Source organism: Saccopteryx bilineata, chromosome 5 (assembly GCF_036850765.1).
Source record: "Saccopteryx bilineata isolate mSacBil1 chromosome 5, mSacBil1_pri_phased_curated, whole genome shotgun sequence".
In the NCBI taxonomy this organism is placed as follows: domain Eukaryota; kingdom Metazoa; phylum Chordata; class Mammalia; order Chiroptera; family Emballonuridae; genus Saccopteryx; species Saccopteryx bilineata.
The window spans coordinates 67,410,962-67,425,632 of NC_089494.1; the positions used below are offsets into that span (position 1 = coordinate 67,410,962).

The window sequence follows — 14,671 nt, forward strand, 5'->3', positions numbered from 1 at the left end:
TTATGCCACTAAATTCAACAACCTAGAAGAAATGGATAAATTCCTAGAAAAATACAACCTTCCTAGACTGAGTCAAGAAGAAGCAGAAAGCCTAAACAGACCTATCAGTAGAGAAGAAATAGAAAAAACCATTAAAAACCTCCCCAAAAATAAAAGTCCAGGCCCTGACGGCTATACCAGCGAATTTTATCAAACATTCAAAGAAGACTTGGTTCCTATTCTACTCAAAGTCTTCCAAAAAATTGAAGAAGAAGCAATACTTCCAAACACATTTTATGAGGCCAACATAACCCTCATACCAAAACCAGGCAAGGATGGCACAAAAAAAGAAAACTACAGACCAATATCTCTAATGAATACAGATGCTAAAATACTAAACAAAATACTAGCAAATCGAATACAACAACATATTAAAAAAATAATACATCATGATCAAGTAGGATTCATCCCAGAATCTCAAGGATGGTTCAACATACGTAAAACGGTTAATGTAATACACCATATCAACAAAACAAAGAACAAAAACCACATGATCTTATCAATAGATGCAGAAAAGGCTTTCGATAAAATACAACACAATTTTATGTTTAAGACTCTCAACAAAATGGGTATAGAAGGAAAATATCTCAACATGATAAAGGCCATATATGATAAACCATCGGCTAACATCATATTAAATGGCACTAAACTGAAGGCTTTCCCCCTTAAATCAGGAACAAGACAGGGTTGTCCACTCTCTCCACTCTTATTTAATGTGGTACTAGAGGTTCTAGCCAGAGCAATCAGACAAGACAAAGAAATAAAAGGCATCCATATCGGAAAAGAAGAAGTAAAGGTATCACTTTTTGCAGATGATATGATCCTATACATCGAAAACCCCAAAGAATCCACAAAAAGACTACTAGAAACAATAAGCCAATATAGTAAGGTCGCAGGATACAAAATTAACATACAGAAGTCAATAGCCTTTCTATATGCCAACAATGAAACAACTGAGAAGGAACTCAAAAGAATAATCCCCTTCACGATTGCAACAAAAAAAATAAAATACTTAGGAATAAACATAACAAAGAATGTAAAGGACTTATATAATGAAAACTATAAACCATTGTTAAGGGAAATCGAAAAAGATATAATGAGTGGTGGTTCCTCAAAAAACTGAAAATAGAACTACCTTATGACCCAGCAATCCCTCTACTGGGTATATATCCCCAAAACTCAGAAACATTGATACGTAAAGACACATGCAGCCCCATGTTTATTGCAGCATTGTTCACAGTGGCCAGGACATGGAAACAACCAAAAAGCCCATCAATAGATGACTGGATAAAGAAGATGTGGCACATATACACTATGGAATACTACTCAGCCATAAGAAATGATGACATCGGAACATTTACAGCAAAATGGTGGGATCTTGATAACATGATACGAAGCGAAATAAGTAAATCAGAAAAAAACAGGAACTGTATTATTCCATACGTAGGTGGGACATAATAGTGAAACTAAGAGACATTGATAAGAGTGTGGTGGTTACGGGGGGGAGGGGGGAATGGGAGAGGGATAGGGGGTGGGAGGGGCACAAAGAAAACAAGATAGAAGGTGACAGAGGACAATCTGACTTTGGGTGGTGGGTATGCAACATAATTGAATGACAAGATAACCTGGACTTGTTATCTTTGAATATATGTATCCTGATTTATTGATGTCACCCCATTAAAAAAATAAAAGTATAAAATAAAATTCAAAAAAAAAAAAAAAAAAAAAAAAAAAAAAAAAAACCCTGGGCTTTGCCTGGTCAAGGCACATATGGGAGTTGATGCTTCCTGCTCCTCCCTTCTCTTTCTCTCTCTCTCTCTCTCTCTCTCTCTCCTCTCTAAAATGAATAAATAAATAAAGTCTTTAAAAAATAATTTAGCATATCAGAATTTTAGAGTGAAAGGGAAATAGCATGATACCTTATTTTTAACTCTTGAGTTCTTTTGTGTTGGTTAAGTAAAATGTTGTTATTGTAAATTGTTGAGAAACCCTAATGAAAGCTTCCCGCAATGTACGGTACCCAACTGCTTTTATACGCTTCAGGATGCTCAAGAAGAAATTATTGGCTTAGGAGCTAAGAGAGTAGAATTAGATGACATTATATTTGTTTGTATCAATGGAGAAAAATAATATGACAAAATATAGCACTCTTAAAACAGAGTATAACAAGTAAGGAAGAAGGTCTCTTATAACCCTGTAAAAAAAATCTGTTGGCCCTGGCTGGTTGGCTCAGCAGTAGAGGGTCGGCCTGGCGTGTGGGGGACCCGGGTTCGATTCCCGGCCAGGGCACATAGGAGAAGCGCCCATTTGCTTCTCCATCCCCCACTCCTTCCTCTCTCTCTCTTCCCCTCCTGCAGCAGAGGCTCCATTGGAGCAAGGATGGCCCAGGCGCTGGGGATGGCTCCTTGGCCTCTGCCCCAGGCGCTAGAGTGGCTCTGGTCGCGGCAGAGCGACGCCCCAGAGGGGCAGAGCATCACCCCCTGGTGGGCAGAGCATCGCCCCTGGTGGGTGTGCCAGGTGGATCCTGGTCGGGCGCATGCAGGAGTCTGACTGTCTCTCCCCGTTTCCAGCTTCAGAAAAATACAAAAAAAAAAAATCTGTTTATCACTGAAAACCAGACTCCCACTATGTATTAGCAGAGATATTTTCCAGCATCTGCTATATGATGTTCCCAGGATCTTGTCTTATAAATAGAGAATTAATCAGTGGGAGGAAACATGGTCTAATGATATCAGAGTTTCAGTGTACACTTGTAATAATATGAAACAATTCATATGACATTTAATTCTGGAAAATTACCTTTTCAGGAAAATACCACAAGCAAGGCCTTATTTATTCTTTCTAGTAATTTTGGTATCCCATTGCTCTTTCCTAAACTTGGTGTTATAAAATTGCACTGTTTTTGTGGGTGTATGCAAGCAATTAACATTTTCAATACAAGACTTTCCAAAGTCATCACTGCCATTTCTAAACTGGCCAGAGATAAGGCAACTAACTTCCATTTCTTTCTTTTTCTTTTTCTTTTTTTTTTCTTGTGGCAGAGACAGGGAGAGTCAGAGAGAGGAACAGATAGGGACAGACAGACAGGAACGCAGAGAGATGAGAAACATCAATTCTTTGTTGTGGTTCCTTAGTTGTTCATTGATTCATTTCTCATATGTACCTTGACTGGCGGGGGGGGGGGGGGGAGGCTACAGCAGACCAAGTGACCCCTTGCTTGAGCCAGCGACTTTGGGCTCAAGCTGGTGAGCCTTGTTCAAACCAGATGAGCCCGCACTCAAGCTGGCGACCTCGGGGTCTTGAACCTGGGTCCTCCACATCTCAGTCTGACACTCTATCCACTGCGCCACTGCCTGGTCAGGCTAACCTCCATTTCTGACTGAGTTAGATACCACGCAATGCATACCCTGTAGCATAGAGAGTATACATCTTTCAAGTAGACATCCTTAGTGCATCAGAAGGGAACAGTGGTCTTCCAGAGTTCAGAGTGATGCACTGAATGCTGAGAAAGAAAACAAACAGAAGACTAGCCCCAGATATCCTGTAGCTGGCCTGGTACTCATACCTAAACTGTGTTATGCTTCTTAAAAAATAAAAATAGATAATCTCACAGAATACAAACTGTATTATTCAGTGTTCTTCAGAGAAACAGGACCAATAAAATACATAGAAAGAGATGTATTATGAGGAATTGATACACATGATTATGGAGGCCCAGGGAAGCTGGTGAACCAGAAGATGGGAACCATGGGAGCCAATGGTATAAGTTCCAACCTGAGTCTGGAAGCCTAAGAACCAGAAGCTCTGAGGTCTGAGAGCAGGAAAGGGTAGATATCCCAGCTAAAACAAAAGAAAAAATATGCCCTTCTTCAGCTTAAAAAAAAAAGTAATTAATTTTTAATTGAGATACAATGGACATAACGTGTAATTTTAATACAACATACTGAGTTGTTACATTTATATATTGCAATATGATTACCACTATAACTTTAGCTAATACCTTTATCAAGTCACAAAATTATTTATTTGTAGTAAGAACATTTAAGCCTGACCGAGCGGTGGCGCAGTGGATAGAGCGTCGGACTGGGATGCGGAGGACCCAGGTTCGATACCCCAAGGTCACCAGCTTGAGCAAGGACTCATCTGGTTTGAGCAAAGCTCACCAAGTTGAACTCAAGGTCGCTGACTTGAGCAAGGGGTCACTCGGTCTGCTGAGGGCCCATGGTCAAGGCACATATGAGAAAGCAATCAATGAACAACTAAAGTGCCACAACGAAAAACTGATGATTGATGCTTCTCATCTCTCTGCATTCCTATCTGTCCCTATCTATCCCTCTCTCTGACTCTCTCTCTTTCTCTGTAAAAAAAAAACAAAACAAAAAAACAACAAACATTTAAGATATAGTCTCAGCAATTTTCAAGTATACAATACAGTATTGTTGACTGTACTCATCGTGCTGTGCATGATATCCAGAACTTACTCATCTTCTAGTTGCAAGTTTGTACCATTAAAACAGCATCTCCCCAACTGCCCCCCTAAACCCCCGCAGTCTCAGATAATCCACATTCTGTTCTCTGTTTCAGCAAGTTCACCATTCTTTGTCTGGCTTATCCTACTAAACATAATGCCTTCAAGATTCATCCATATGATCACAAATGGCAGGATTTCCCTTTTTTCATGGCTGAATAGTATTCCATTGTGTGTGTATGTGTGTATTCACCAAATCTTCTCTATCTATTCAAGCATTACAAACACTTAAATGGTTTCTGTATCTTTTTTATTTTTTAAAGATTTTATTTATTCATTTTAGAGAAGGGAGAGAGAAAGAGAGAGAGGAGGAGGGAGGAACAGGAAGCATCAACTCCCATATGTGCCTTGAGCAGGCAAGCCCTGGGTTTTGAACTGCCAACCTCAGCATTCCAGGTCGACACTATCCACTGTGCCACCACTGGTCAGGTGGTTTTCATATCTTTTTTTTTTTTTTTTGGCAGAGACAGTGAGTAAGAGAGAAGAACAGATAAGGACAAACAGACAGGAAGGGAGAGAGATGAGAAACATCAATTCTTCATTGCTGTTCCTTAGTTGTTCATTGATTGATTTCTCATATGTGCCTTGACTGGGGGGGTACAGCAGACCAAGTGATTCCTTGCTTGAGCCAGCAACCTTGGGCTCAAGCTGGTGAGTCTTGCTCAAACCAGATGAGCCCACGCTCAAGCTGGAGACCTCAGGGTCTCAAACCTGGGTCCTCCGTTTCCCAGTCCAACGCTCTATCCTCTGTGCCACCGCCTGGTCAGGCGGTTTTTATATCTTAACTATTATAAATAATGCTGCAATAAACATGGAGTGCAGATATATTTTTGATAGTCTGTTTTAATTTCTTCTGGATAGATACACAGAAGGACTTCTGAATCATATAGTATTTGTATTTTTAATTTTTTGAGGAACCTCCATACTATTTTTCCATAATGACTGCACCAATTTACATTCCTACCAACAGTGCACAGTCCCCTTTCTCCACATCCTCATTAACACTTGTTATCTCTTGCCTTCTTGATGATAGCCATTCAAATGGATATGAGGTGATGTCTCATTGTGGTTTTGATTTGCATTTCCCTGATGATGAGTGTTAAGCATCTTTTCATTGACCTGTTGACCATTTGAATATCTTCTTTGGAAAAATGTATATTCAGTTTCTTCACCCTTAGTTTCTCTACCTTTTTGTTCTGTTCAAGACCTCAAAGAATTGAATGAGTGATGCCCATCTACATTGGTGAGGGAGGTCTTCTACTGATTCAAATGATAATCTCTTTTGGAAATTGCCTCACAGACACACTCAGATATAATGTTTTACCAGCTATCTGGGTATCACTTAACCCATTTAAGTTAACACATAAAGTTAACCATTCCACCAACTTCAGACAAGGTCACTCTGAGAACAAGATAAAAGGAGAAAAAGCAGTCCCATTTCATAATTTGTCCAAGTACAGGACAAAATAAGTTCACTGTGCATCCCACAAATGACCAAACATCTTTTCTCTTACTGAATGAATGGCTGCCATTTCTTTACACGTCATAAAATTGCTCTGGCTTTCTAATAGCATCCAATTTGGAATAAACCTCCACTTCATTGGACTCTCTCTCAAGTCACCTAACTGAAGCCAAAGTCATATAATTGGCTGATTCTAATACCCTCTTGCTGACACACCCATGGTCCCCCACAGTGTGTTCTCTCTCACTGCAACAAGTAATAAATCCCGATTCTTCAATTACAGGTTTATTCCTAGTGGTCTATGGTTGAAGGTCATGATGATGTTATGGAAATAGAAATCTGTGCTGTGCATAAATGTTTGTTGGAGAATATTGCTTTTTGATAGTAGAATAGAGATCACAAAAGTCCTTGCATTAAGAAAGAAGAAAAATGTAAGCAAACCTAATATGAAACCTAGTGCATGGAATGGCTGAAGGCACAGAGAAGGAAAGTGACAAGAGTAGGTTGGTTCATCAACATCCTCTTCTTTAATGGAGCCTGCATTACTATAAATAACCTCAGAAGGGAGTGGCAGGTGGGGTGTGTGTGTGTGTATGTGTTTAGGACACTTAGTCACTAAACTTGAAGGGTAAAGGGAACTTTACCTTCTCCATCTGTGCCAGCTGATGTATAGACACAGATTCATTTCAATTTTGCAAAAGCTGCAAGGCAGATTTTTACCATCTCCGCCACTCCCTGACTTGAAAGATAGAGAAATCTGGGCCTGGAGAGAAGTTAGAAAAACAAATCTAAATATTATACATAGAGTGAAGCCATAGGCAGTACCAGGATCTGTGAAACTTCGAAGTTCACAGGCAAGACACTGCACCAATGGCCTTTAAATACTGCCAAATATTTAAACACCAGTAGAAAAAAACATTTTTAAATGAAGAATTAAGCTAAGAAAAAGATAATTAGAGATTGAATTTTTTTAAATGTCTGTTTTAAAATTAGGAGATGCAATATTATACTATTGTTAAGGTTCTTTTATTATTTTTCTCATTATTAAAGAGTTTCTTTCTTTGTTTTCTGAAAATAATTTTTGGTTAAAATTTCAAAATTTATAGAACTAACAAACATTGCAGTCTCTGAACACAATACCTGAACATAATACCGCTATATTAAACAAGTTTTGTTGTTGAATAATTTTAAATCTGGTTCATTTGGTTTATTTTATTTGTACTGACCTCATACATAACTTAATGAAATCAAGTTGATTGTTCTTTAGATATGATGCAATGAGAAAGGTACTTTACCTCTGTGGTTTTCATCCCCCAAATTCACAGCTTTTGTCTAATCGTGAGAAAAATATCATTTTAGGGACCGTTCACAAGCTAACAGCCCAGTACTCCTCAAAACTGTCAAGGTTATCAAAATAAGAAAGTTTGAGACATTGTCACAACTAAGAGGACATTGAAGAAATATGACAACTTAATGTAACGTCTTTCTTGTACATCTTTACAACACTTTGTGCTATTAGATATTTACTCTTTGCCAGTGTCTCAGTGAATGGTTTTAGTACTCACTGCTGACCATTTTCCAAAATTTATTCATTGGGATGCAAAATAATGATTTTTCTAATTTTATGGATTTTAAAAATCAGGAATGGATATTGATTTTTATCGAAGACTTCTTTGGCATATATCAAAATGGTCAAAAATTTTTATATTGAACAATCACTGCATTCCTGGGATTAACATTGCTCATTATTTGTTTTCATAAACTGCTGAATTGTACTTAATATATCTTATTTAGTAACCTTAAATCTATTTAGAAAAATATATATTTTTATAACATTCTTGTTTGTTTTGAGGTCAAAGTTATACTTGCTCTATAAAGTGGGTTGGATAGCAGTTCTGGTCCACACTGGACTTGCTGTACTCTGGATCCAGGGGCTTTATTTACAAAGGAGCACTGGAGGTTCCTCACCAGTAATGGAGTGTCATTGGTCAGATATACTGACCCAAGAATGTTGCCATTATTTTTCTGACAAGACAGAAAGAAAGAAGAAAGAAAGAAAGAAAGAAGAAAGAAAGAGAGAGAGAGAGAAGGAAGGAAGGAAGGAAGGAAGGAAGGAAGGAAGGAAGGAAGGAAGGGAGAAAGAAAGAATAAGGGAAAGAAAGAAAGGATAAACAGATGAGCAGAAAGAACAGATAAATAAAAAGCAACTACCCATTCATCAGCCTGAGAAATACATAATCAATGGTTTGGGTTTCAAAAACTCAAAAACATTGGTATGTAAGGACACTTGCACCCCCATGTTCATCACAGCATTGTTCACAGTGGCCAAGACATGGAAACAACCAAAGTGTCCCTCAATAGAGGACTGGATAAAGAATATGTGGTACATATATACAATGGAATACCACTCAGCCATAAGAAATGATGACATAGTGACATTTACGACAACATAAATAAACCTTGAGAACATTATACTGAGTGAAATAAGTAAATCAGAAAAAGCTAAGAACTGTATGATTTCACACATAAGTAGGATATAAAACTGAGACTCATGGACAGATAAAAGTGAAGTGGATACTGAAGGAGGGGGATGGGTTTTGGGGTGGGGAAAGGGCGTGAAGAGGGATAAATATAAGGTGATGGAAAATGATTAGACTTTGGGTGATGGTTATACAACATAATCAACAGTTCAAAGGCTATAGAAATGTTAACCTGAAACCTATGTACTCTTTTTTTTTAATTTTTTAAAAATATTTTATTTATTGATTTTTAGAGAGAGAGAGAGAAAGAGAGAGAGAGAGAGAGAGAAGGGGGGAGCAGGAAGCATCAACTCCCATATGTGCCTTGACCAGGCAAGCCCAAAGTTTCGAACCGGCAACCTCAGTGTTCCAGGTCAACACTTTATCCACTGCACCACCACAGGTCAGGCTGAAACCTATGTACTCTTATTGATCAATGTCACCCTGTTAAAGTTAATTTTCTAAATAAAAATTTAAAAATGGTTTGGGTTTATTTTTCCTAATCACTAGACTTTTTCATGGAGTTAGTAATCACTTTAAAAATCTGCTTTTTATGAGATTGTTAATGAAGGTTATTTCTTGAACCAAGTAGTTCTTTCAATTAGGCTACTTTGGTTAAAAAAGAGAAATAAAATCATTGTAATAATTCTTTTATTTTATATTATAGGGTTACTGGCTGCAGATTGCAATTATCATGTCTGACCCCGTAATTCTTCGCAGTGTGAAGAAATTTGGAGAGGAGAATTATGGTTTTGAGTCAGATGAAACATGTAAGTGGCCTTTTTTTTTTTTTTCCCACTGTCTATTGTTCAAAGACAGGTTAGAACAAAAGTGGAACAGGTTATGATTTCTCAAGAAATAGAAAAAAATCATTAACAATATTTAGGACTTTTACTGAACATGTTTGTCACACGTGAATAGGTAGTTCTCCCTAGAATCCATGTAAGGGAGTGTCTGAAAGTGTTAAGGTAAAAATGCACAAGGTATGGGTGAGTGAAGTGTTCAAGCTATAAACATCTCTTTCCTAGGCGGAGTAGGGTTGTTCCGGCATTGGCTGTTATTCTTACCTTTATTTGCATATTGTGACTGTTCGTGGTAGTAGTAATTATTCAGCGAGCACTGCTTCCTGAGAGTGCTCTGGCACACACAGGAACAGACTGATGTTTCTGAGAGGAACTGGCCAGAATGGCAAGGGGCCAGCACCTAGCATGCAGTGAGCACAGATGATTCTAAACAAGTCTTATTTAAAAAAATATGCGCACAAATCTTAGGATTTCACAGAAAAAGAAATTGACACTTGGATAAAATTTTAAAATTTAGCAAAGATTACTTGACTAATAATGTAGCCATAATCTTAATCTAATTCTGATTCCCAAACCCAAGGTATTCATCTCTATCTGTACTATAATGCTTCATTACTCTTATGTTAAAATGCTGGGAGAGTCACAATGTGCTGTCTCATGGTAATGGTTGACATCAGCATTTTGGGTACCCTTCCCTGTGGCTTTCCTGTCCCAGGCTCTTTTACTTCTTATCCTCCATGTGTTCTGACCTATCCTGGGAAAAATAATGGACCTCTCAATCCCATGGCTTCTGCTGTACTGTCTAGTTAATTTGTGACCTACATTTTAAATAGATAAGTTCTGATGGTTCTAAAGAACCTAATAAGTAAATATAATTTTACTTGGTAGTTCAAAAAAATCATATTTTCTTCAGCTAATTTAGAAATGTTGTTCTCCAGTTGATATTGAGAAGACACAAATACTTCTTTTTATTTCTTCTTTCTTTTTTTAATGTTTATTATTGATTTTAGAGAGAGAGAAAGGGGGGAGAGAGAGAGAGAGATTGAGAGAGAGAGAGAGAGAGAGAGAGAGGAACATCAATCTGTTCCTGTATGTGCCCTGACCGAGAATTGAAGCAGTAACCCCTGTTCTTCCAGACTATGCTCTAACCAACTGAGCTGTCCAGCCAGGGAGAAGACACAAATATTTCAAATCCTGGAGAAAAGTCCAGAAATGTAGTCAAGCCAGCAGTCTTAATCTTGAAAGAATATCTTCATCGTATATATGTAAAGAAAAAGAGAGAGCATAAAAGAAAGGTGAAAAAGCAAATAATTTTGCTATGTTTCATGAATAAAAGTAATTTATAGAAAATTTTTTTTTCCAGAGCAAAATTGTTAATGATTATGTTTCATTTTGTCATTATTGATTGCCTTATGTATTGTTTTTATCCTGACAGGTAACAATGATAAAAATTCATGGTAAGTGACTACTTCAACAATACATCTTTTCTGGAATAACTCACAATATTCCTATAAAAGGCACAAAGCAGAGAAAATATTTTATGTACTTTACACTTCCTATAAAAAAGTATAAATACTTAATTATTTTTCTCTTTAAAACGTTACTATAATTTGATTTCAAAAACCTTTGGAATAGCCCTTCTAGACTATGTCTGAATCTCTCCTGTGCATCCAGACCTGCACAGAATTTCTAACCTAAACAGTAGAAGAAAAGTTGGACAAGTATAATTTCTTGGGCACAGGGAAGGTTCCCAAACCCCAAATTCTTCCTACAGGCCAAGAGTAGAAACCCAAAACTTAATTATTAGATATTCCTCTTTAGTTTAAGAGTTTAAATTCTCACATAAAACAATATAAGTTAATCATACTTTTGGCATGAGGGCAAAATGAGATGGAGTTTAATTTAGAAGACAGAAGGGAGGTGCCAGGCAAGTTCCTGAAACAGAAGTGGTAGAAGGAGAGAGGCTGAAGGTATTTAAGAAGTTTCAAGTAATTCATGGCAGAGGGAGATGTTGGGTGTGGCTACATTAGCTTTGGACTAGGTATGGTAGAAACAGCTTGGACCTAGAAGAATCACACTGGGTGGGAAAGAGATGAAATAGGTGTGAATGTGGAATAATGGCAATGAGAGAATGAGCAGGAAGTTTGAGTGAGTTCTTTGGTTTTTAGAAGAGATTAATCTATCTTCTAATAGATATAATAATGTAGAATGAGAAGATAAAGTGAAATTTAAATAAAGCTGACAAGGGAAACAAGAACAGTCTCTAAGAGATGAAGTACAGTGTATGGTGGAACTAAGGCTGAAGACCATACTCATGTATTCATTCATTCATTTCACGAATATTAACTGAGTGTCTAGTAGGTGTCAGGCACTAAAATTAGTGTTGAGTTTACAGAAAATAACAAATTAGGCAAAAATCTCTGTTCTTGAAGAACTTATATTTTATTGAAGGAGATATAATAAACACTATTAATAAATAAAATATATAGCATGGTAGCTAGTGATAGTCTATCATTCTTTTTCTACAAAGGAAAAAGTAAACTTGGAATGGAGTTATGAAATGATGTGGGGGGAAGCTGAAACTTTAATGACTTAAGCCAGGGACAGCCTCATTGAGAAGGTGACTTTTGAGGGAAGGTCTGAAGGAGTTGAGGGAATTGGCCATGCAGATATCTGAAGAAACAGCACTCTGGGAAGAGAACATAGCAAGTGCAAATTCCCAGAGGTGAAATCAAAGTTAGCATGGACAAAGGTCTGCAAAGAGGCCAGGAGGCTCTGGTGGCAGGAACTTGACTGCAGTAAGAAGAGACAAGTTCAGAGAGCTAGTTGACCAGACTATAAAGGGCCTTGAATATTTTGCAAAGACTTGGGATTCTACTTTGAGCTAGTGGAAAAATTCAGGGCAATTGAATGCTAGTCATGGCATGTGTTGGCATAGTTCACATGGTGGAGAGGTTGTCTCCATCTGGCCCAGTAGCCTGGCCTCAGGAGAAGAGGGCAAACATGCTGGATGGATGCAGAGATGAAGTTTCCAAGGAAGGATTTGAGGAAATTGATAGGGGGTGATGCTGAAAGTGTGGTTCAGTTGGCAGGTACTGGAACTTGGGATGCATGTGGAAGGAAGCAAAATCTTGATGAGGTTTAGCAATTATACGTAAAAGAAAGGCTTAAGGGACTGCATGTCTTAAGTGAGATAACAAATAGTTGTGAAAGGGGGAAGGAAGTGAGAAAACAGGTGCTTGGGCTGTCCCAGCATGTGATGAAGTAAAGTAGTTCCTAGTTAAAACAAAGCCCATGATGTATCCATCAATGAATGACTCAGCTGAAGTAGAGATCCCTGGAGTTGAGAAGGTGTAACTTTATGAGAAATAAATAAGTAAGAAATACCAAGGAAATATAATTTCATGGAAGTATGGGAGTTTAGGGGTCACTTTTGATTGTATCAACACTATTTAATGTAGTTATAAAATTTTTTAAATGCTAGAAGGAAGTTTTAAACTGGCTAATCCAACCACTTCAATTTACCCACAAGGAACTGTATGTAGGAATAGATCAAGGGTCAAGGCTGAACTTTAATAGCTATTTATTAGCATAATTGAGGGCACAGAGTACTTTTTATTTTCTCTTGGGGCCTTCAGAAAAACCTCAATGACCCTCTACTGAACATGAACTATATAACTATACTGAAATCACTAGAAGGAGTAAATCTGAAGAATATCAGGTTTGGCAAGAATTTCTCAGCCAGAGGGGCATTTTTTCTCTTACTAAAGAATGACTCATTAAATCACCACCCTTGAAGACTTTCTCGTTGTTTGGAAAGGCTGTTCTGTAAATCTCTATTCTTCCTCCTCAGGTTTCAAAATAAGAAGAAAGGTAACAGCAGTCAAGTCGGCTTCTTTCAGTTGGTAATAAGACTGTGCCAATTTATGGCGCAGATTTTGAAAGTATGAACTGTTCCAATCATAGAGGAAGTGTTAAATCTTTAGTCATTTTAGCAGGTTTTTAACACAATAATCACATCATGTATATTTATTTTTAGGACATGACTTTAGAGATTTCATAGTACAGGTATAAGTATTTTCCCCAAAATTTTTCAGGAAGAAATAAGCACTCTTCATGTCCATATCAGTCCTGGGAACCAATTTATGTGATTGCTGAATGCCCCACACGGTTTATACACATGGCAATGGCATCAGTGACAGTGACTGTTTCTCCCTTAAGTTATGGGCAAATAGCTAAGAACTAAAGTCAGTTCTTGAGATAAGAAAATGAATTCAGAGACTAGGAAAGAAATAACAGACTGACAGTATAAGAGTCTAATGTTTTACATAAATGATATACTGTTTATTTTAATATAATCAGTGAGAATTCTGTTGTTCATTAAGAAGATCCCACAAAATTTGGTGTTGAATACTAGTTATCAGAATCTAGTTACTAAAATTAAATAGCCCTCCTGCCTCTCCTGCTTTTCACCCATAGATGATCTCTGAATCCTTTGTTTTTCAAGTTTCGATTTTCTTCAACGACTGACATTTGGCTGATGTCTGTGGGAGGCTTATGTGCATTTCTCCATGGACTAGCCCATCCAGGCGTGCTACTCATTTTTGGCACCATGACAGATGTTTTTATTAACTATGAAACTGAGTTACAAGAACTTCAGATCCCTGGAAAAGCATGTGTAAATAACACCATAGTGTGGACCAACAGCTCCCTCAACCAGAACGTGACAAATGGAATGCCTTGTGGGTAGGCTGTTATTTTTTATTTTTTACTTTTTGCTCACATCTTAAATTGTAATTCAAAATGTATAAAGGGAACTTATTGACTGACCTGGAATGGTATCTAACACAGAGCAAACAGAAACATAAATTTATCCATCTTTCTATAAATTACTCTTCCCTGAGATTCTCCTATCCAGTAGGTTTTAAAATGCTAACCAGAAAAAAGCATGATTGGAAATTGGTAACATATTAAATACATTACCCAAATTTGACTACCAGAACTTAATGCCAAAAAATGGTGATTTATTTTACTTGAGTTCTATATCATGTCTCATATCCAAGACTTCCTTTTTCCCCCCCTTTTTCTAACTCTCTTCTGTTCCTTAGCTTCTGTGGCCATGGCTAGTGATCCACTAGACCCCCAGCCTTTTTTCTTTTTTCTTTTTTTCAGAGACAGAGAGAGGGACAGATAGGGAAAGACAGACACGAACGGAGAGAGATGAGAAGCATCAGTCATCAGTTTTTTGTTGCAACACCTTAGTTGTTCATTGATTGCTTTCTCATATGTGCCTTAACCACGGGCTTTCAGCAGATGCAGT

General features: G+C 37.6%; 1 protein-coding gene across 10 annotated transcripts in view; it reads left to right on the forward strand.

Moving 5' to 3' along the window:
• Window positions 1–14,671, forward strand: part of ABCB11 (ATP binding cassette subfamily B member 11) — a 167,942-nt gene that overhangs the window by 51,883 nt on the left and 101,388 nt on the right. For 3 of the 10 annotated variants that reach the window (XM_066278682.1, XM_066278684.1, XM_066278685.1), the window contains 4 exons: window positions 9,216–9,318; window positions 10,787–10,808; window positions 13,205–13,256; window positions 13,859–14,097. In XM_066278682.1, coding sequence (XP_066134779.1) covers window positions 9,243–9,318; window positions 10,787–10,808; window positions 13,205–13,256; window positions 13,859–14,097 — 389 coding nt within the window. In that variant the 5' untranslated portion in view covers window positions 9,216–9,242. The other 7 variants (XM_066278686.1, XM_066278690.1, XM_066278689.1 and 4 more) reach the window with 5 other exon arrangements.